We start from the raw sequence: 23,080 nt of genomic DNA on the forward strand, positions 1-23,080 counted from the left end.
GTGCTACATAGACTATTAAATCTACTTTTTTTTTTGCCCTGCAGAATAATAATGCATCTGTGAGGCCTGTGTCACATTCCAGGTTTTAATGAGCTCCCTGGAGGTATCATTTCAGTCTCCTGCAAGAAAACACACCAAGCATCCAAATAAAGGTTTATTCCCCATATTATTTATTGAAAACCCAGCAGTTATCATTAATACCTGTTGTGTCTGTACAGGCAGGGGAGGGAAAGGATCTGGTAAACTAAAACTAGCTGTCATTCTGTTGTAAAAGCAAAAATAAAAATACAAGCATTGACAAAGACAAAAAAAAAAAAAAAAAAACACTCCGGATATGCTGACAGAATGACACCCTTATATTGTTTTCTCATTTCTCTTTAACACTTGGTTTTTAAAAACATTTCAAGGTTACACAGATGCAGAGAAAAAAAAGCACTGAGGAAGAAAACAGCAGCATAACAGCACTTCAGAGAGGGAGATAAAAAGAAAAGAAAGATGAATTAAAAAAAAAAAAAGACAGGTTGTGTGTCCTAAATCAGAAACAGTTGTGTTCATCCACTTCTCCTCCGCCCAAGTGTTGCCTTTTTCTTTATTTGTGTTATGAAAAGCTGACAAGGGACTACCACTCGTTCACAATCACCCCCCCCTTCTCTTTCATTCTCTGTCTCTCTTCCCCCCTCTGTCCTTCTTCATCGTTTCTTTGGAGGTTGGCCTGAGCGGGGAGGGGTGACAGGCCGACCGGTGTTCATCCCTCCATACTGGTACTTGGCTTTCTTCTCAGATGGCTTCAGGATCTACACAAGATCACACAGAGGACACAGTCAGCTTGTATTAGCAGACACATTAAAGGGCTTTTCTGGAAGTGTAACACTCCTACATCCCTTTCAGAAATGGTACCAAGATACTCCCCTCCATCTGCTTGGCTGGTATAATACCCACTCTGCATCAACATCATGTAATACAGTTAAGATGCTAAGTATGAGCCTCCTACTGGAAAATACTGAGATGATGTATATGTGGTTTTTTTTTTCCTAAAGGAAATAGCTGCTACTGAGAAGGCAGGCGATGTGGTGTTCATTTCCAGTGACGAAGTGAATGGCTTCCATCATGTCAGTCATTTAGTGAAAGGGCTTCATGCCGGAGTTCAGGCTTGTGGTTTGACACTACGTGTTTTTGCTCAACCTTTTTTCCACAAGAACTGAAATGCATCACTAAGAGCAAGTGTACCGAATGTCAACACTAGGAGGAAGTACACTCCACTGAGCGTTTCAACACAGTGTGAGTGCATGAACATTTTCCAAGTGTGTGGTTTAAAGAGTCGACTCTCAAACACGGTCCTCGGTCGTACCTGGAAGGAGCACATAAGGGTTTCGTCCACGCTCATCATACCACCCGCGTTGTCAAACTCTCCACAGTAGTTGGGAGCTGAGAACAGAGTCACCAGCTGCCGCTTGGCAAAGAACTCATAACCATCTTCTACCACCTGGGGGCGCCAAAGATACAGGAAGGTTACAAAGTACAGCACAAAGGGAGTTTTTCCATAAACATTAGCCTCTGGGATGTACTGTGAAGGGCTTGAATGTTTACTTTTAGTAAACTTTGAATACCTTTACAACCACAACATGTGCATGGATGGCTGCTTTTACATAATACCTTTTAGGTGTTTAAGCTTGAGTGGCCTACAGTGCAAAATAAGATTCAGCTCTCAGATCACCAGGATTATAAGCAACTACAAATCAGGAGGTCAAAGGTCAGGGCCTCAGTGCCCTTACAGTTTTCCTGTGATGATAGAATAATCATATTAGAGTGAATTGCTGGGATAAAGAAGTAAAGCTAAGGTGAGAGATAAAAGTGATTTTATCTTCCCTCAGAGTACGCAGAAAGTAAATCGCTCAATGGGTGGAGGGCCATGAGACACATTCAGAGATGAGTGTAAAGCAGTTCAGTCAGAATAAGAAATAAAAATGACTCTGGTGAACTGAACTCCTCAGAAATATGGTACAATTAGGAGAAAGTAGGGATATCTGAGGAGATACCAAACAACATGTTTTTGCAGTAGTTAAAAGGAGTTTTGGCCACAATCCTCTTTTTCCGACTTCCCCACACTGAGACAAGATGTTGGATAACATTTTCACCTCTGTACGTCCAGCACTTCAGTTCCTAAGGTGTATTTTTTTACTTTGACGGAGCTAGGCTAATGACTCCCATTGACTTCAAGTCTTTACACTGAGCTAACATGAAATGCTACCCATAGGAACTGAACCCCTGGACGTACAGAGGTGAAAACAGTATCAACATCTTGTCTCAGTCACAGTTAGTTGGAAAAAGGGGATTTTGCCCAAAACGCTGGAGCATTCCTTTGAAAGCCCAGATTGAGGGTTTGGTGAAGGTTGAGTTTACAGCTGGACTGATATGTGTTTGCAGAGGCTGATAGCTAACCTTTTGGACTGAAACTGCTGATACTGCATGCCGATGTTGACAGTCTTTAGACTCTACCATTTCCATGCCAAAACATTTAACTATTCAGTTTTTCCTCCAATTTTCTTCCTGTCAGGGTGGAAATGCCTCTGAAACATTTAGACCAGCAAGTGACACTTAACTGATATATTTAGGTCAGGGCGAAGTGTCTGAGTGTGTGTGTGACCTACCTGATGGGCTCTACAAATGAGGTCCAGGTCATGGCGGTTGAGGAACTTGCTGACCACATCGGCTCCGAAAGTGAAGGAGACGCCACGGTCGTTCTCACCCCAACCCTGCACATCTTTGTCTGGGTCTGACCACAGCAGATCGCACAGCAGGCCTGAAGCGAAATGCATACACACACACACACACACACACACACACACACACACACACACACACACACACACGCACAGAAAAAGGTAAGGGCACAAGATCAACATTTTAAAAACCCATGACAGCTCCTCTGGATGGCATTATGCTTTCTGTGTTCCTCACGGTGTGTTCTTATCGGACAAGGGGAGCAGACAGAGTCAGTGCAGTGCCACAGATGCTAACTTCATGGCAGGCCTGTATACACATACATTCTTTGCACCCAGACACAGCGAGACTCACAGAAAGACCATAAGAGGATGTCAGGGACGAGGGCTGCCATGGTCTGGAAGCTGCCTTCCTTATAAGGACATGTTCAACCAGGTTTGATGAAGGGCTGGTTTAATGAAGCTTGGTTAAAACCAAGAAAGAAAAAAAATAAATCAGTGGACTGGAGCTGGAGACAATGTGGTATTGTGATTGTCATATAGACTATCATATTTTTTGGACTATTATGTGATTTATTCCTTTTGGCAGTATATACATCAGGTTATAGAGAAAATTATTACCTGCCTGCAAACAGGACTTTTGTGAGACACAGATATCACTTTAAAATAATTTTGTAAGTAAGAAAACAATTATGAAGGATAATTACATAATAGGGAAGTTTTCTTTGTAACAGCAAATAAGGCTATCACAGTTGTACCGGGTAAAATGTGTGCAATATTTTAACCATGATTGAGCCTTGTTATTTTATTTTACACATTTTTTTCACATTTTAGGGTGTAATCATTGGACTAAAGAGTTGCCCCATCACTATCATTCAACTGACGAATCGGATTGTTTGTGTGCTGTGAACTACTAATCTATAAGCTAATTTGTTCCTGACATCATCTCTTTTTTTGGCTGTTTTTTGTTTTATTTTGACCGTTTGTGTTTATATATTTGCGAACATTTATGAGAGAGTAATAATAAGAAAGGTTTATGGGAAAAAAAATGGAAAGTATCTCTACTTTACTCTCAATAAAAACTTTAAGGAAAAAGAAAAGCGTGGTCCTAACCAGCCCCAGAGTATCTACTACGACTTCAAATGTTCTTGATTTTTCCTGGGGAACTGATGCGCTACACATGAAAATTAATCCGAGCTCACGTAATGTCGCAATCATCTATGAATGATGATGCTGGGTTTTGGTATGTAATGACCTGAAACTTTTAGAGCTACTCCAAAGTAGGACAACGTTTTCCAACATAAACATCTGAGTTGCTCAAAATGTTAGTTATGACTTACAACTGGTGAGCAAATATTTTCTTACAGAAATACTGCTACCTACTGGACAGAAAAGATATGATGCAAGCCCAAGAAAAAAATGTAGATGCGAGTGCACCCTAAATCATCAACAATTCCTGTATAGAGGTTTCTAGGACAAAGCAGGTCTAACTGGAGATGGCATGAGTCCATTTGAAAACTTGGATCAGTGTGAGCATGTAAGAGTGTGTGTGTGTTGCCCTACCTGTGTCAGGCACGTCTGTGGGTCTCATGATGCGTCTGATCTGCTCCATAGACTGCAGGTCAGGTGAAAGACCTGGAAAAAACAGAGCATGACATGAAGCCACCGCAGCTCATAAACCTCTTTCACTTCAATTTTCCCCGTGCTCACCCAGGAATTAACCTTAACCTACAATGCCAGCGCTGCTTTGACCCATTTCCTTCACATCAGATTAGCCAATCCCCACAACAAAGAAGCAGACTGCGAGGTTTATAAGCTTTGTCTTTTAAATATCAGACTGTGTCTCACCTCCACCCATTCTAAATAAGTAAACACGGCCCTCAGTCAGAGAGATATTTGTTTATGCCGTTTTGACCCACAGCACCCAACCCAAGATAAATCCAAGGACTGGAAACATGCGGACTGGATAACAGTTTGTACCTCCATGACAGCAGAAGATCTTCTCATCCACAATGGCGGCGATGGGTAGGCAGTTGAAGCAGTCAGTAAATGTCTTCCACAGCTTGATGTTGAATCTGCGTTTACCTGCAGAGGGGGGGAAAAAACATCTTAGAAGTGAAGATTTCAGAGCTCCTGTTTTCAAGTGACAGTTTGGGTCCTACCCAAACTGTCGCTACCCCAAACCTAGACTAGGTGCGCTTTATTCATTTTGGAGAAGGGGGTCCAGCTGAAGTGCTTGTTCACACCACAGAGAAGGAATTGACGGGTCAAACTATTACATGAGTTTAAATATTTCCAAATGGACCAACTGTGTTGCTAGTTGCAAAAATGCATGCCAGATTTACACTTGGACTGAAATATGCAGTTTTTAATTTAGAAATTCTGTTTGGGTTCGAGTCGAGTTCAGTCGTGTCAGTCGTGTATTTCAGTGAAACTCTAGTGTAAAATAAAAATGATGGACCTAATGTCTGTTCTGGGCAATTTCCCTTACAGTACTGGAGTTTACATGACAACGCTGAAGCCAACACGTAGGCTGTTTCAGGTGGCAAATGTAACCTAGCGATGGAGGACAAGCAAAACCTCGGGCTCAGACACAAAAAAGAATGCCTGTTGGGTATGGATTGGGCTTGGATTGGGCTCCCGTCTCAGATCGGGTTCAGACAAAAATATGCGGCCCGATCCAAACTCTAGTCTGTACCAAACAAACATGTTTTCTTACATCTGGACAATTTGTAGGTCAGGACGTCTCTGTAGCATTATAATGTTTGATTTACAACAATGTTTTCACACACACACATTTTACCTGTATCAAAAAAATTGCAGCTCCTGCCAAGTTGGATACAAAACTTGGCCACTGATTTTAATATTATTTCCATTAAATGGTCAGCCCTGATTTTAACTGTTACTATGTGTCCAAATTATAATCCATGAGTGTATGATGAAGGCTCAGCTCAGATAAACTGGTGTGAGATGTGCACAAGACTGCCCAAGATCCTTTTTGGTGAGCTTAAGAGTAGCAGGTGAGCAAAAGGGCATAAAAAAAACAGTACCACAAACACACCTTGAAGGCCTCTATAAAGAGCATTTGTCATTGACCTACAAAACTGGGAGATCCTTGCTCAGGATCAACTTGCCTGAAGAAACAAAATCCAGGAGGGTAGGAGGCATGTGTGTACCAAATGCAACCCTGATAACCCCATGACACATGCCATGGTCAGGAAGAAAGGAGATGTGTGCTTTTTTACTTCAGTGCAGGACCAGTGGATATTTTGTGCCTGTAATGTGCTTAATATAGCTCAAAGTGAATTTCTAGTGAAATTATCTGAGACTAATTCCAAAGCCTTTCTACTCATCAATCACTTCCATTTATAGAAAAAAAGTGTATAATAACAGCAGCCACCCTGCCAAGTTCCGGATTATGTGTGACCAGTCCTTTGATCTGGTACTGTAGTTACATGATTTAAAAGCAAGCAGAGGAAAGACTTGGCTTCAGCTTTGAAAGTAGAGCTTTAAACTGCATCAACCACTGGACTGGTGGGGGCAGTGGGCATGTACAGCACACTGTATCTCCATGATCAAATACTGAGATGATGGTGGATTGTGCAATGGATTTCCTATTTTCAAAGGAAATGCAGGTTTTGATTCTGAAGAGAAATCCACTTTCAATTTTGAGTTTGACTTAATTGTACCACGTGCATCTTGATGTGGACTCCCTAGTAAATAGTAAATAAGATGTAAGGTCAAGTATTACGCCTTCGTGCTTGCTGAAATTTTGAGCATTTATCATACATGGCTATGTTGGATATGTTCTCTTATTTTTGAAAAAATGTTAAAAACTCAGTTGTTAGATAACTAATAACCATGAAATCTGTGCGAGCTTGCCATTTTGTCCAATTACCACAGCATTTCCGCAAATTTTGACAATAATTGCAGGTTCCAGCAAATTTCACCTTTCACTGCATTCCCTCACACAAAATGTCAAACTACATGTCACCATGGCACTTTTTCCAGTAATATCGTTGCTACTAAAGTAAAGTATTAAAGTACAACTAATTTTGTACTTTAAAAAGTTGTGACACATTTCACACATTATGTTACTGCTTCATACACCATACTAGGCCTTTGTGGGAAACAGAAAAGATAAACTACAAAACTGACAAATTACACATACTAAATTGTGGATAAAAAAAAACCCAAAAAAACCCCACAATATATGTTAATCTACGATTGACTGCTAAGCCCTACATTCAAGAAAAAGGTCCACATTAGTATGAGTGTGGGAAATGGGGGAATGGCCACTCACACTCATCGTAGAAGCCGTAGATGCGGTTGATGGAAGCACACTCATGGTTGCCCCTGAGCAGGAAAAAGTTCTCAGGGTATTTGATCTTGTAGGCCAGCAAGAGGCAGATGGTTTCTAGAGACTGCTTCCCTCTGTCTACATAGTCACCCAGGAACAGGTAGTTGGCCTCGGGAGGGAAGCCGCCATACTCAAAGAGCCTCAGCAGGTCTGTGTACTGTCCATGGATGTCACCTGGAGGACAGAGAGGTGCAGTGATGAACATATAGGAGAAGGATGAGGAAGAAGCTGATGAACATCAGGAGTAGAGAAAGGAGGTATGTGAGGCAGAAACTTTCAATAAGATGTTTGTCCTTTTGGTACAATGATATTAAATTAATAAATAAATATGAAAAACAGTACGCATTTAAAAATATGTACCGTTTATTCATTAGTGTTAAGACATTAAAAAAGGATAGTAATTTCCTGTTCAAAAGTGTAAAATGCTCATGGGTGTGACGGATGCCGTTACTGACCACAGATTTTGAGCGGAGCCTCCAGCTCCAGGAGGATTGGCTGACTGAGGAAGATCTCCCGGGATTTGATGCAGAGGCCGCGAACCTCCGCCTCCGTCATCTGGACAATCTTTCCTGGACGACATCCTCGCACTGGGGGAGGAACGAGAGGAGGGGAGAGCAGATTAGAGACAAAATAATTTGAACACAGCCAGCGCAAACACTAATTCTAGAAGCTCAACAACTGCACGCTGCAAATCCTAAACATCCATTCAGTCTGACACATTTAATGTGACTCAATTAAATGGAGATGAATGCAAGTGAAGGCATTTTGTGTTCACAAAAGCACACAAAACCCTCTTTTCTTTTCCCTTGTAAAGTGAGTTTTGGAAAGATAAGAGCATTGGGTTTAACAAACTAATCCAGTCTTTCAGGCATAACCTTTTCTAGAGAATGGACTCCCTGCCTTCTCGTTCCCATGTAACTTTAATACTTCCTAGGGTTCTTATCCTGTTTATTATCACAGTTCTGTACACATGGCATCTAAGGCCCTTGGGATAAGTTTCTGAACGAACTTCAAGCTAAATATGGGAGGCAAGGTTTAGTCAACAGAGAGAGGCTGGAAATAGCCTGAGAGGGCGTTGTTGATGTTAGAGTTTTTTTAAGAGAAACTTCCCGTTGTATAACTGAGAAGAAAAGTGCAGGGGTAGTCCTTGCTGTCACGTGATCGGAGCCAGGGAGCAGCAGATTTCATCTAATGGAATGATCGTCACAACATTATGAAACAATGGTAATAAAAGTCTATGATGCAATCACAGACATTTAATAAAATGAGGCTACTTGTTTTCCTCACAAACATTTGAAAGGTCGAGGGACATTTTGTAAGGGTTATTCTACTTGATGACCAATGATGACTATATGTTTCAATGACAGTAATAAAATTTTAGTGTGAAAGCTATAACATAGGCTTTTGTGACTTGAACTTCAAATTTATATATTTTGGCAGCAAAGCAATGCAAAAGTAACTTAAAGTAAGTATTATCGGAACGGAGATGACCTGAGGTAAGTTACTAAATACTATCATGAATTAATTAAGTTGTTTTCCATGCTATAGTTTCATTATTTTGTCCATCGATGTTCCCGCTGTGCTCAGCCCTATGCAGCAGCAGTGCCAGACACTCCTCTTTTCTTTTTTCTCCTTGGTGAAGCAAAGAAACTGGGCCAGAGCTGACTAAGATCCCTGTCTGTCAGAGGACACCACAACAACATGATCGAAATACAAGCATGTGTCAAAAGCCATTTCATTTGCAAATACAAATATATTAGTGGGTCAAATCCATTTTTATATGCTTTAAAAATGTTACAGGGGAGAGACTGACATATTGTCAGCTCATATCTTTCAAGGTGTTTTTCTAACCTTTTTTTTTTTTTATGTTCCAAACAGATCTTCCTCCTCTAAGTGTATTTGCAAAGACAGATAAATGTCATTCCTGGAGGAAAAAACATGAACTAGTCTAACTGTTGTATGTAATGCTTCACATAAGATATTTTCTGAAGCTAAATCACAAATTTTGCTGCAAAGCCACGTTGCCTACATTAGCCTACAGTGATTTTTTATTGGTATTACCTGGAAAAATGTGATTTACAGAAATGAATACAAATCGAAATTTCTGTGGATGAATTCTTTAAGTACAGCTTGGAATGTTGATCAGATTCCTGCAGGTGATTTGTGTCTGGGCCTTGTAGCTTTGAACTTATTTTGCATCCAAATTTGTGCAGCCGTGCATGAACATGTGCAGTGTGACCCAGCTATTTCTGCCTGGAGACCATAAGCAAGGACGATAAACACGCGCTCTGTCTCCCCCCTCCCAGCCAAACACAACCTGCTATCATGCACCTCACCTGAATGACAGGAGTGGGGCTATATTTAGACTGTCCAACGGCAGGATTTCACAGGTAGAAAAACAACATAAACAGTGGCTTTGGCCAAAACAGAAAAAAAAACTTCACTTCCTGCATCACCAAAAATTACCATAAATACAGAAAAATCTGGGTTTTTGTGCCCTCATAATATATCAGTCACACATTTGCATAAGAGCAAAACTAAAACAGAATAAGAGCAAATAATGGAGATGGAAGAGAGCATTAGTATTGCCTGACACTTCCCCAGCAGTTTATGCTAACCAAGTCCTAACAGGGTAAGAATATCTTTGGTTTAGAAATATTAACACATTTTCTTACTGGCCTTTACACACTAGATACTATTAACTGAATACTAAACAGGAGGAGCAAGGTGTGTGTTTGTCTGAAGGTGTATGCATGTCCACTTAAATGTGTGTGCATTTCATTTCACACCCCTCCTTTGCAGCTCGGTCATGACGTGTTTGCAGGTCTGTGTTGGTTCAGCTTACAGAGGGACACGCCTGATACTGGACACACTCGCTCACTCTCTCTCTCTCTCTCTCACACACACACCTTAGCAACTGCACTAACACCACACGTCCCACTTGTCTGGGAGGATCCCCTTTCACCATCTGGGTGAGTTACATTGCCAGAGAGAAATGAATGAGCCAGGGACAGACAGACACACACACACACACACACACACACACACACACACACACACACACACACACACACACACACACACACACACACACACACACACACATCCATTTCTCTCTCTTCATGTCTCTCTCTCTCTCTCTCTCTCTCTCTCTCTCTCACATACACACACACACGCACACGCACAGTGCTCCAGTGACCTTGACTTTGGATTGTACCACTGTGGCATATGGGGAGGTATCCCAGCATCCTTTACTTGCACCACTGCACTGCAGCTTCCCCGCTGAAGAGTACGAGAGCGAGAGAACTGAGAAAGACAGAGAGAGACAGATGGAGGTGGTACTACGTCTAATCACCATGGCAACCCAGTAGGGCCAATTTCCACCGTGAAAGGTGTTGATGAGTGCTGCTGCTGTATCTTTGGTTGGAAAGCAGCTGATTTGCACACAAAGTGGCACCTCTCCCAGCCCACGCCCTGAATACTGTGCATCGCCTCTGACAGCGTTGTAGGAAAGCCCTCTGCCAATAGAGAGGATCACACACACACACACACACACACGCATACACACACAGAGGGGAAACAGAGGTGCACCTGTATCTGTAGAATCAGGACTAGTGATGACCCAGCTCTTCAGTAGCTGCACTTACTCTAGACTAAGAATTGGAGCTTCCCAATATTGATACTTAAATGGCATGTTGTCTGGTGCAATATAAAAGTTTTGTAGCATAAAAATGTCTGTCAGTCTGAAAATACTGTAAAGAGCTTGAGTAAGCTTCTTACAAGTCAACTTATTCTGAATCAGATGCAAGTGGTGTACTTATATTTTTTAAAACTTGATTTATAATTAGGTCAACACAAGGCAATGTGCACAACTGTAAACTGAGGGGTACCTGGATGGTTGCCCATTATAGCCAACATTCTGGAAATTGCCATACCAGTGATTTTGTACGTTCAGTGTAAAGTTTGCAAAATTTATGTACTTAATGTTTCTTCTCATCTTTTCCCTAAGTCAATGTTCCCCATTCCAGTCCTCAAGGACCGCCTGTCCTGCAAGTTTTGGTTTCAGCTCTGCTCTTGCACATCTGACCCAATTAAGGCCCACGCATCTTCCTGCACGCCCTGTTCAGGTAGATCTGCTTCAACCAATCAGCATGAAGCCCTTAAATGGATCAGGTGTGAATGAGCAGAGCTGAAACAAAAACTTGCAGGACAGGCGGTCCTTGAGGACTGGGTTGGGGAACACTGCCCTAAGTGAGCATCATATTTTAGAACTCAGTATCACTTTCAGAGGCTTCAAACTTTCTTCACACCAGTATTCCATCATCGTAATAAAGTTGTCCTCATTAAAAGCAGCAGCACTGTTGTGTTCTTATCTTGACATTATGGGGAGTGAAATGGTCTCTCTGCCAGAAAATAGTCCCTGGGGAAACTCGCTTTACAAAACCAATTATCAGTTCCACAATTTATAAATGGTGACAACCTTTCTTAGCTGCAGAAAAAGACAAATGTTGTGAAATCTTTAGTACCTCCACACTAAAACACCCACACCGACAAATCCAAGCAGACGTGTGTTTATCAGTGAATACTTGCTTACGAGAAGGGAATGTGAAAGATTCCTGCATGAAATGGTTGTCGAGCTTCACTTCATGTCAGCCTCGTTTAAATGGGGGACAAGGAGAGACAAAAATTTCCTTGCCATTTCCCAGCTGGTTCTTGCACAAGATTGGTGCAAATCTCCGACTACAGTCTTTGTTGAGGAAACTCGTCACGTTCCAATTCATCATTCCTAATTTGGCATTGGTCTGGTGTGCTGTGACTGTGTCTCCATAAGCTCTGGAGCTGGAGGTGGGGGTCACAATCTGACATCTTCAAACCGAACGCTATGTACTCTCTCTAACTCATCTCTCCACCTGCCAAAGCAGATCACTGCACTGCAGAAGAGCTCTATTCCCTCTCTTTATCTCTCTCCCTATCTCCTTCTTCCTCCTCCTCCGCCTCTTCCTTCCCTCCTTTTCCCTTCATGATTTATCTTTAGATGCATTTTTGGCTGGGGTTGAAATCCTGGGTCATCATCCTCTTCTGCCTTGCTGGTAAACTGTGTTGACGTCAGAGGACAACCCTGACTCGTACCCCTCCTATAGGAGTCTTTGCATTCCACACAGTTCACACAGATGCTTAAAAACTCTGTAGCACTGCCTGTATAGGGTTCTGATGCAACCTGGGGATACACACTGACCACATGCACCAGCTGCAGCTGAACACAGATTCAATTATCTGGCATGTTACTGGGGGAAAAAGGTAATTGCTTATAGGGGTGTAACGGTTCCCCTAACCTAACCTAACCTATGGTTTGGTTCAAACTTTGGTTTTTGAATCACAGTTTGGTTCAAACCTCGGTTTTCAAAAACTAGTAAAGAAAAGTTTTGAAAACTTTTAGAAAAAATGTCTGGATTTTATTAACTAAATGTTGCATTGCAATAAAGAACATGGACATTACTATAACACTTTTCTTACCACTCTTCTTCCACTCTGATACAACTGCCTGTAGTATTTCTGACAGATGTTCACTTGTGTGACTTTCATATACACCGCATGTCTGAAAAACGGGATTTTTAATTACCCAGTTGGCGGTGATATAATGTGCGGTGATTGTGATGAAGCTCTCCGTTGTGCACAACGTCCAACCATGTGTAGTTGATGGAATGAACTCTGCGCTGCTTAAGTCCTCTTGTAGTTTAGCCTTCACATCTTCATAAAAGTTTAGACAACACATTTTGGATGAAATGTGGTAGACTGGACATGTCATATCATACTTAGCAAATGTCTGAATCCAGGGTTTTCATCAAGTGAAAAGGGGCGCATATCCCCGATAGCATTTGTAAGTGGAGCGATTTATCTGGTTAATTCCGATAACAAACGAGACTCCGGCATTCTAATTAGTTACGCGGCCCCGTGCAGTCGGCATCCAACTTCTTAGAGGGACAAGTGGCGTTCAGCCACACGAGACGTTCCATCAAATAAAGTGATTTAGTAAAGTCTACGTCAGTGTGTGGAGGATCTGTTTGTCCTAGTTTGTCGTACGTTCCTGCTGCCTTCTAGCACCTGACTACCCGTGGCTGTGCGAGGAGATTTCATTGATTGCAGCATTTGTAATTGCTTTTGCAATCTGAGGTCGGAGGAAGTTTCATTTTAAAAGGCCTCTTGAAGAGTTTGCTGTTGTGGTTTCCGCTGGGCTGAGTAAGCGCAGCGTCGGGGTAATGCCAGCCGCTCCCGCAGCAGGTTTCACAAAACACAGATGACAAATTACGTGTATTTTGATAATGTCACAACTTCCATCCTCATTGATAAAATCGGTGAACCCAAAGTGTTTCCACACAGCTGACCTGAAAGTGGCCAGGGGATCTGCAATCACCGGTTTATCAGCCATCTTGCTAAAACGTGACTACCTGCAACATGTGAGTGATGGTGGGATGGGGGGTGGGGGGGTCAACCTTTTTTTTTTTTAAGTCATTTACTATCACCTGTAAAGATGATGTTACACCAGAGACCAGTGGTAAATGTTTGTTCTAAACAGTCACACCACCATCTGTTGCATTCTAAGTAGCAATATTTTTGGCACCTTGAATACAATAAAAATAGGTCTTAAAAATACAGGCAAAGTATAAATTCAGGGTCAGCAGCGTGATATAAAAATTGTCAAAAAAAGTAAATAACTAACTAAATTTTTTTTAAAAAAAAGTGATTTGTAACTGAATCATGTTTTCCCATTCTTTGTTTTCTCATTTGTTGTTAATGATTGTTTGTCAAAAAATTATTGTCTACAAAAATAGCCATCCGTACAATATCGTATTCAGCGAAAGATATTACATTTAATTTTGTTCATATGACTAAGGCCTAACTGAAACATGAACTGAAATTGTCTTTTACTGCTTACTGGGTTACATGGTAATGACAACACTGCCCACTAACCATTCCCTTGGTTGATCTTACTAAAAAAAACTGAGTTGAAGTTCTTAAGAGGTAAAGCTCAGCTGCCAGGCACTCTGCAAATAAATTCTCAAAATGTTTGGGAGGATCCTTAACACTGCCCAACCCATCTCTTCTTGCAAGATGAAACCACAACAGTGAGATGTTATGACGTCAGTCAACCTGATGGATTGTGTTTGTGTGAATACAATCACATTCTGACACAGCAAAGCCGACAGGAAGACAAAACCAGCATAGTAGGATATGAGCATATCTAAGCAGTTTTGGAAAGGGATAGGCAAGTAAAGAGTGCTGTGACATTTTGTAGAGCCTATGTCGATCAGGTTCACAAAAGTTTCTTTTCTTTGTGGGTCATTTTAGCCTGACATTTAGGGATCGAAAAGTTGAAGGACCAATTTTAAACTGTAGCTAGTATTCAGTTAAACAAAATTTTGGACCAGAACAACTTCAATCCAGTTTAAAGATCTGTGTTTATAGTTATGCAGAGCCAGAAATGTATATCTTTTAGAGATACATGTTGTCCTGATGCCACAGGGGCACAATTGTTACTAAATAGAGGCTGGTGTTCAGCCATAAGTTGTTCTGCTTCCATGGCTGCACAGTATTTGGAAAGATTTAAGGAGGTCAGCAAATTTTCCATTCATTTAAAAAAAACAAAAAAAAACAGGGTTCACTTTAAATGTGTGTTAGAGCAAGCAAGAGACAGACAGGAGGAAAAGAAAAGTGCATCACATTACCAGACCATATAAGGGCGTACAGGGACTACTACTGTATGGAGGAGGAAAGGAGGAAGTAGAGTAGTCAGTCCAGACCAAAAGAAAGCGAGAGGACTTCCAGGCTCTGGTATCTGCTTCAGAGAAAATGAGACTAGCCGGCAGTCACAAGCCAGGCCTCTGCCAATGACTTGGGAGGCTACAACAATACAAAGGCTGTCAGCTCCAGATAGCCACATCAGCCCATTCACATCAACAAGAAAACACACTGACGAAAGCGCAACATCAGAAAGCTATCAAAAAATGGAAGCTAAACTGTTGTCCCTACTGCTGTTTTGCACACCTTACTCACCATCCAAGCTTTTTCCACACGTCTTTCTATTGTTTTATCATTTTTTTATTTTTATTTTTTTTTATTTGCTGCTGCTGTAACCCTACTTACCCATGTGGATCATGGGTATGCAGATACAAAAGCTCTCCAAAAGGCAAGAGCAACAACAAATGATTTTTCTCTCTCTCTAATCACCAAGTAAAGACCACCAGGTCAAGCAGATGTCATGAATTCTAAGCAGGTATGACTGTGCATGTTTTGGTCAGCAGTACACCCAGCAGCACCACAGAGATGCCCTGTCAGAGCTTTTTTAGCTCTCTACCTCCATTCTGTATTCCTTCCAACTGGGCACCAGTCCAGCAGCCCCTGTATCCAGTCATCCCTGTAACCCTGTTCCATACAGGGGAGATGAAAAACAGTAACCCCTCAGAGGACGGGGGACATAAAGAGACTGTGGTGAGGAGAAAGGGACAGAATTTTAAAGCAGAAATTGCAAATGCAATGGCATTTCTGAGCATGCTTTGCATTTTATGAGGACTTTTTGTTTGGCTTTCAGTGACTGCGTGAATGGCTGTCTTTATGGGGCGAAAGAAAGGATGAAATTGAGAGGAGAGCAAGTGAAATAAACAGTGGGCATGGAGAGAGAGACAGACACACAGTATGAGAGATCGAGAGAAAAGGAGTAGGGAGAAAGAGAGCTTGAGAAAATAAAGCTTGAGTGAGAGAGAGGCAGAAAAGCCAAGGTAGATAATAGAAAGAGGGGGAGGCAGGGAGAATGAGAGAAGTTTATTGGAAAGGCTAGCCAGGCAGCTGAAAAGCCTGCATGAGCTCTGTGCCATACTTGGTGCCAGGGGGCGAATGCTCCTCGCCACACAGGCTCCACCATTGTTGTTTCCATAACAGTGTACCACGCCACCACATGGAACGCCATGCAACACAGTCACACTCCTCAACGTTGACAACAAGCAGGTTAACATGTTTAAAATGTGTTGTGAAGGAGCAGAAGCATGTTAGTGTTGCATAAAGTGCTGTGACCATCAGAAAAAAATACCCATGTTTTGATCAACTTCCCTTAACTAAAGTAATGATATAAAGTAAATTCATTAGCATACTTTTCTTGAGTGATCATGTTCAACAAACTAAAAGTAATATTGGTGCCTGTATTACTGGACTGTATGTACCAATCCCTTAAATCTGATAAAATTGTATCTGATGCTGCTGAAATCTGATAGATCTGATGCCTGTAACATCATTTGCATGTTTGCCCCAAAACCAAAATGACAACATGGCTCCAAAGTGCAACCCCTCGCCCCTTTCTGCTTGAGCTGTGGTGTTGATTGTGCCACATAAAGCCTACGGGCCACCTGTGCTGGCCAGGCAGACAGAGGGCCTGTTGTTGGTAAAGCCTAGCCCAGTTTGGGCTTAGCATGGGCACACAGGGCGAGCCAGGCCTGTAATAGCTGCTGGATCACTGCACGACACAGCACAGAGCTAATAAAAACGAAGCTGGAGGAGTCACGAGTGGAAAAGCCAAACAAACAGAAAAACACAAGGTGAGCTCAGATGTACTGTAGGCAAAGGTGGAGTGCCTTGTGAAATCTGAGTCTTGCTGAGGCATGCTACTATCTGCTGGGCACAGACAACAACTGAGGGATTTCCAAGATCTGTTGTGAAAAATACAAAGTTGGCTCAAATGTGCTTTATCCAACAGTACGTACTTTGCTATCCAAAATCTGTGTTTTGCTGAGGCACTCTACTAGCAGCTACAAAGACACTGGCACTGGGTAACTTGTCGATTTGCAATGTTGTAATGCAGGATTGTGTATTGTGTAAGTATGTCTAATGTGGCAAACCATGCTTGAATCCACCGGGATACAGCTTCCATGCCCACTGTGGACAAGTGACAGGACCGAGCAAGTGTACGGCAAGTTGATATGAGGGAGCCTTGACATGCAAACTGCACATTCCACTGGACTGAATCAAAATACAAACCCATACAAATAGCTTGACAACTAAAGATGTATACTTTTGTTTAACCTGATTTGTAAGTTTCATGCACTGGGCTGTGGTCAGTGGTCACAACAGGAAAAGTGGCCAGTTGTTGCATTCACAATAACAAGTAAAACCTGAGAGACCAGTGAGCTGCATGCTGAAGCCAAACGGGACTCAATTCAAGCAGCAGTGACTGTAAGCCATTTTGTCAGTGGGTCAGGTTAGGCCTGTCAGCCCGTCTGCCATCAAGCTACGGCTGAGGGACAGAAACACTACATATGTGTGCATGGGAATGTAAGTGTGTTACAGCTGGGTCATATGTGTTTAACACAATTAAAACTGATTGGAGTAGTTCTAGAAGTTGATTAAATGCTGTAAATAATTGTTATTTTTTATATTGAAACTAAATTATATGTAATCTCTACTGTTTTGTGCAATGTATGTGCATTTGCCGCTATGCTCATTTGAAGACACTAAATCCTTAAATTTGTCATCTAACAGCATATATGCTTAACTTAAAAATAAAAAACTGTGAAAACATCTACAAAATTTTCCTTCAAAACAACTGTATTTAATCAAGTTTCTCATGAAAAGCAAAATTTTACGATTACATTTTAACACATCATGATGTTGTAATAATTTTCCTTCATCCACTGCTTATTTTTCTGAATACTGCTTGAATGCACCATAATCAGTAGCGGTTTTAGGCACGGGCGAAGCGGGCAGCCGCCCGGGGCGGCATATTTTCATGTCACGTGGGGGGCGGCATGAGAGCAAAAAAAAAAAAAAAAAAAAATCATCCTCGCTGCAAAGCAGTTTTCTATTACCGTATTCATCTGAATATAAGACAATATTTTTTCCATTGAAAATGCCCTGAAAAAACGCCCTCGTCTAATATTGGGGTGTAAGCAAATACACATGTATTGTGCTTGCATATAAACCAGTAGGTAGGCTCGCCTGATGCCGCAATTACCGGCGAATGGCCGCATTGCGCAGTCAATAATCAACCATGTTGTCTGTGTCATTGTCCGTTGTGCTGCTGCAGCCGCGTATGAACAAAAGTTGATTTATAACGAGAGGATGGCAGTATGTGTGCGCCCTCACCTGTCAGATCCGGCAGGGCGCGGCACCTGTAAGCATCAAGCCAGTGCCGCGGCCGGCCCGCCTGATGCTGACCGGTGGCTTTTTTTTATGCAAACAAGATTTTGTCCATATAAAAAGTATTTTTCCAAAAAAGGTATTTGTGTAGGTGTTGGCGCCCCTGCTCTGGGAGGGGCGCGTGTAGCCGCCAGAGGGGCACCGGTAGCGGCCGTTATCGCTCGCTTGGAAGTTCTCGCCGCGTGCGCGCGTGCGCGCGCGCGGCTAGAACAGTAGGGCGTAAGGCAGTAATTTCGCCCAGGGCGGCAACATGGGCAGAACCGCCACTGACCATAATGTAACTCAATGCAACCTAATAACCCAATAACACAGATAATGATAACACATTATCGCTTTCAGTGTGGATACAGTTGCGGCTTAGTGCTACCCGGGTCCCTACTCCAACTCAGAGCCGCTTATGGATCATCATCTCTGTTCTTTCCTGACTTACAGGCGGACTCAGTAAGGTGCAGCTCCCTGGTGTTGCCGGTCAGTTTATATGTCATCTGTGACAGTGCTTCTGTTACTCTCTTTAAACAGAACATCAGGTATTAGTGCTAGCATGACCAGAGCAATGAATGCTACCATGTCAACATTTCAGAATCATTATATTTCTCACAGGGCTCGCAACTCAGTCAACTAAGGGGACAGCTAGTGATTACTTACAGTAACAGCAAGAGAAGAGACACTCAGCTGTAATCAGCACCCGGTAGTGGAAAACACTGGTCGTGGCCAAGTAGTTGATTCAATTTGTCAATTTCTATGTGATAACGATAGTAAAACCCCCAAATTCCCCCTTTTCTCGAGGAAGCATGCGTCCTGTTGCAGAGGGTTGGCTGTCCCAAATACATTTTTCCCTAGGTGGGATGCCCTTAGTTGCCAGCCCTGAATGTTATGCCTCCCCAGAAAAAAAATATGAATATTCTGAGCTCAATTTGAGTCCCAGGGAAATCCCCACAAATAAATACACTAATAAATACAGTTTGCACAGAATAGCAGAGACACTGAAAGTATTTATTTATTTATTTTTTGGTCTGGAATGGGGGACTTAAAAAACACAACCTTATGATGGTAGAGCGCTGGTTGGTCAATGGCTGTCAGCTATTGATGATGGAAGATGATATCACCTATCAGCCCAACCCTAAAAGCCATCAAGGAGATTTCTTTCCAAGTTGGTGGCACATAGTGTAACATGCAGTGTGGAGGCTAATGGAAACTGCCATTGTCTTGTGTCTTTATGTTGGCAATAGTGAGGTCTTTAAATGAATATGGTAGTAATTATTTAATGTTAAAGTGCTATTCGTAGCACTGTTAAGTGTGATTCCAGTGTTAAAAATAGTCTACGTACCTAACCAAGAAACAGAAAGACGATATGCCAAGAAAAAAAAGAGTGACAAAACTGTAAGTCACTGTATTACTGTACTACCATTTTTAAACTTTCTCCTGAGTGTGTGTGTATGTGCGGACGCGTGTGCATGTGTATGTGTGTGTGTGCATGTCATCAAAAGGGTAGGTAACTTCTACCAGGGACAGCTGTGCCTGCTGACATTTAATGGGAGATCAGAGAGCTATGCGAGTGTTCCTGTCTGGCACCAATGCACTGAGGAGGTGGGACAGTCCTCCTGAAGAGGTGGTAAGGAAAGCTCTCTCCACCTTTGAGAAAGTGTCCTCTTATTGTTGTAAAGAAAGAGAAATTACTCCCTAGGGTGGGAAAGTAGAAATACGAACCAGGCGAGCTTTTCAACCTTTAGCCTATTTAATACCAAATAAAGGCCAGGCAAAGTCATCTACCTCTGAGACTATCATACACGCAAACTATTCTCTGAAACCCAGGATAATAAAACATTTTCATGAATTTTTTTGTGGAATCTGATTAATATCAAGAATCAGAATCAGTTAAGGTTATTTCCTTTCTAGTATCGATTAGAAGGTTTTCCACCCTGATGAAACTAAAATTTTATAATGATTATAAAGATTTATATTGCTTAAAATTTTATAAAGATTTGTAATACTTGAAATATATACGTTCTAATTTGTAAATGTAAAATATTGTCAGTTTTTTTTTGTTTTGTTTTTTTAAATATCACTTTCACCTCTCAAAAACTGCCTGCCTATGTCTCATGTTCTTGAATGAAATCGGCCTGCAGAATGAAAACTAGCTAAAGATGGTGAAAGAGAGGCTGAGCAGAGCTGAGCTGTTGGGTATACACACGGCCCACATCTGGAAGCCTTTACAAACAGATCTGGCCAATTTCCCCTACTGAGGTTTCCTCAGCACTGCATAAAAAACGTAGACAAATATGTAACCAGCTAAATAGTTAGCTAGCCTGGCCTTTAGGACAACATGGCAATGCCACTGGTGTGTTACTGTGCAGTTAGCTCACACTGAAAGACAAAACATAAACCCAATTACATAATCATCCCCAATCAATACAGATGATTACATTATATTGACATATCCAGTGCCTCTGTTGATCTACACTGTTCTTTTAGCATAAGCTTCCAACCTGTGTGTTAGTATCTGATTTACAAAATAAGGCATCTGTGTGTGTGTGTGTGTGTGTGTATGAGAGAGAGAGAAAGAGAGAGAGAAAATCAGTCATTAATGTTTGTTCACCACTGTTTCAGCCAGTCCACATGTTTACTGAAGACACAGAGGAACACTGTCTCCATGTTTGATATTTGCTTGAGAGAAAGACAGGGAGACAAAAGGAGCCAGAGTGTGTGTGAAGGAGCGAGAGAGCGAGAAAGTGAGAGAGAGAGAGAGAGAGAGAGAGAGAGAGAGAGAGAGAGAGAGAGAGAGAGAGAGAGATCACCTGTCCCCTATTTATCCATGTTCAGAACAACATGATGGTGCCGGAGCAACTGTAAGGTGTTCTTCGAAAGTAATAGGGATTCTTTTGTGCTGTGTTTATAGACCTACTCTTCTGAATCACGCTGATACAGAAGTAAAACTGTGTCCGTCCATAGAGTAGAAACTGTTAAATATAGGCTATTAAGTCCAGCTGATGATTTAAGAAGATAAAGTCAGCCTGTTCAAATGCATTCCCTTGTGCCACACATACATACACACACACACATGCACACGCACACAGTTGAAATTACAAATATTCAACTTTGTCTAGACAAAGGAAAAACATCAGATGTACTATTTAAACAACTTAAATATTATGTAAAGGGTTATACAGCACTTGTGGTACAGCAGTCAGTAGTTAGTTTAAAATGACTTTAGAGTACTTTATGGCATTTCTTATGTCCAAAAACAATCTTTATGATGGGACTGTTGACCATTATGTATTTGTATAGTTTGGCTGTGATATTTCTAAGGCATCCTGAAGTGCATGATAAGATTACTTTCCATGATGCTTCTTCATAAGGCCACTCAGGGGCTGAGGCAATCGCATTGGGATAAGCTGACTCTTACCACCACATCCAAAGCTAAAAATGGGAACACCCTTTACATTCCTTGATGATGATAGATCATGTCATTACACAACATCCTGTGCTCTCAGCCAAACACTACCTGCAATTGACTCCATGTTTAAAAATCAAGGTAGACTACACTGCACTGTATTACCTTACTTGAACAAAATTCGAGGTTTGGTTCACGCAGTTGACTATTAGTAGCAACAAAACCAACAGAGTAACCTTGACAAGCCAGTCCACTTCATTTCCAAAGGCTCAAAAGGGTTTTTGTTTTTTGTTTTTATAATGAAAAATACTTGCTTTATCACTGTGCCTTTTCCTTTTATAGACAAACAATACAGACATGAAAAGTGCTCTCCTCTCTTATCCGAGAACTCGTCAAGCCAATCTGCATTCAAAACCTTGGAACTTATTGCTGTGCATACCGGCAAAAGAGGAAAAGAGGCCCCCAAAACAAACTTTGGACGTTTTACGAATCCAAAACGTCCCGTGGTCAATTCGTCCTATGGGTAAACCACCAAGCTGCACTTTATTGCAGTACAGTTTCAACTTTTACGACTGTTTTGCACTGCTCTTCATCTACCGCCCACCACAGCGGTGGAAAAACGCTGCGGGACGGGCGAACCAGTGTGAAAGGTTGAGCTTTTCCATGGACTGCGTTCAACCTATACGACACATGCCGGACAATAAAGCTATATTTAACTGCCATAACGTTATTTGGGAGTAAAGTTTGGTGTGTCGCCCTCTACAACACACGACATACCGAGTCTTTTAACTTTGTCACACGCTTACAACTAGCTTAACAGCTAACCTATCATGGGTTAGTGACACTGTAAGGTATTTTTTCATTCAAGACCATCATTCTGAGTTTCTACTGCTGTGAATTAGTTGAAACTTTATCCCAAAACGACATTGTGAACAGAGAAAGGCGGCGGCTAAAGCTAAGGTGTGCCTATGTTTGGTTTTAGCTACGGGACCACTTCTGTTCATTCCAGCAATACCGGGTGTGCTAGCAAAGGAGGCTTTTTACGTTCATTTGTGACTAAATGATACCCACACGACTCCTGAGGATTAGCGCCTCGAAGAGAACAACAATACCAATGAAATGTGGTGGTGAACTCACCCTCCAAAAGCCTGGAAATCAGCGAGTCGACGTCCAACTCCCCCTCCGCCATTTCTGTGGTAAACTGTGCTGTCAGATAGGCTACTCAGTGCTGCCCGCCGCAGTCTGGAGCGGGCAGGGCAGGCACCGCCTCACTGCACTGGAACGCACCGCCAACCCGCCGGGCCTCCCTTTCGGGAACATAATGCTGCGTTCACGGGTCTTGCTTGAACTCGGTATTATCACTTTTACCACTGGCTTCGTTTTTTTAACCCCTGAAACATCACTGTTCACATACTGGTGACTAACGGT

At 41.9% G+C, this 23,080-nt stretch overlaps 1 protein-coding gene across 1 annotated transcript; it reads right to left on the minus strand.

The window, feature by feature from the left end:
• Positions 1–141: 141 nt before the first annotated feature.
• On the minus strand, positions 142–22,947 carry LOC115376601 (serine/threonine-protein phosphatase PP1-beta catalytic subunit-like). The gene is made up of 8 exons (XM_030076300.1): positions 22,790–22,947; positions 7,536–7,667; positions 7,024–7,254; positions 4,701–4,805; positions 4,284–4,355; positions 2,649–2,800; positions 1,349–1,483; positions 142–794 (listed from the first exon to the last, which is right to left on the minus strand). Exons 1-8 carry the CDS (start codon positions 22,839–22,841, stop codon positions 690–692), a joined length of 984 nt encoding a protein of 327 aa, XP_029932160.1. The 5' UTR covers positions 22,842–22,947; the 3' UTR covers positions 142–689.
• Positions 22,948–23,080: the final 133 nt, after the last annotated feature.

Source organism: Myripristis murdjan, chromosome 18 (assembly GCF_902150065.1).
Source record: "Myripristis murdjan chromosome 18, fMyrMur1.1, whole genome shotgun sequence".
Classification (NCBI taxonomy): domain Eukaryota; kingdom Metazoa; phylum Chordata; class Actinopteri; order Holocentriformes; family Holocentridae; genus Myripristis; species Myripristis murdjan.

What these genes read in the sequence shown, in the direction of transcription:
- LOC115376601 (XM_030076300.1), bottom strand. Translation starts at nt 22,841, where the DNA reads ATGGCGGAGGGGGAGTTGGACGTCGACTCGCTGATTTCCAGGCTTTTG. An exon ending in GGCTCCGCTCAAAATCTGTG is followed by an intron (nt 7,255 to 7,535) that starts GTCAGTAACGGC and finishes TCTGTCCTCCAG; the next exon opens with GTGACATCCATGGACAGTAC. An exon ending in CACAGACGTGCCTGACACAG is followed by an intron (nt 2,801 to 4,283) that starts GTAGGGCAACAC and finishes ATTTCGCTTCAG; the next exon opens with GCCTGCTGTGCGATCTGCTG.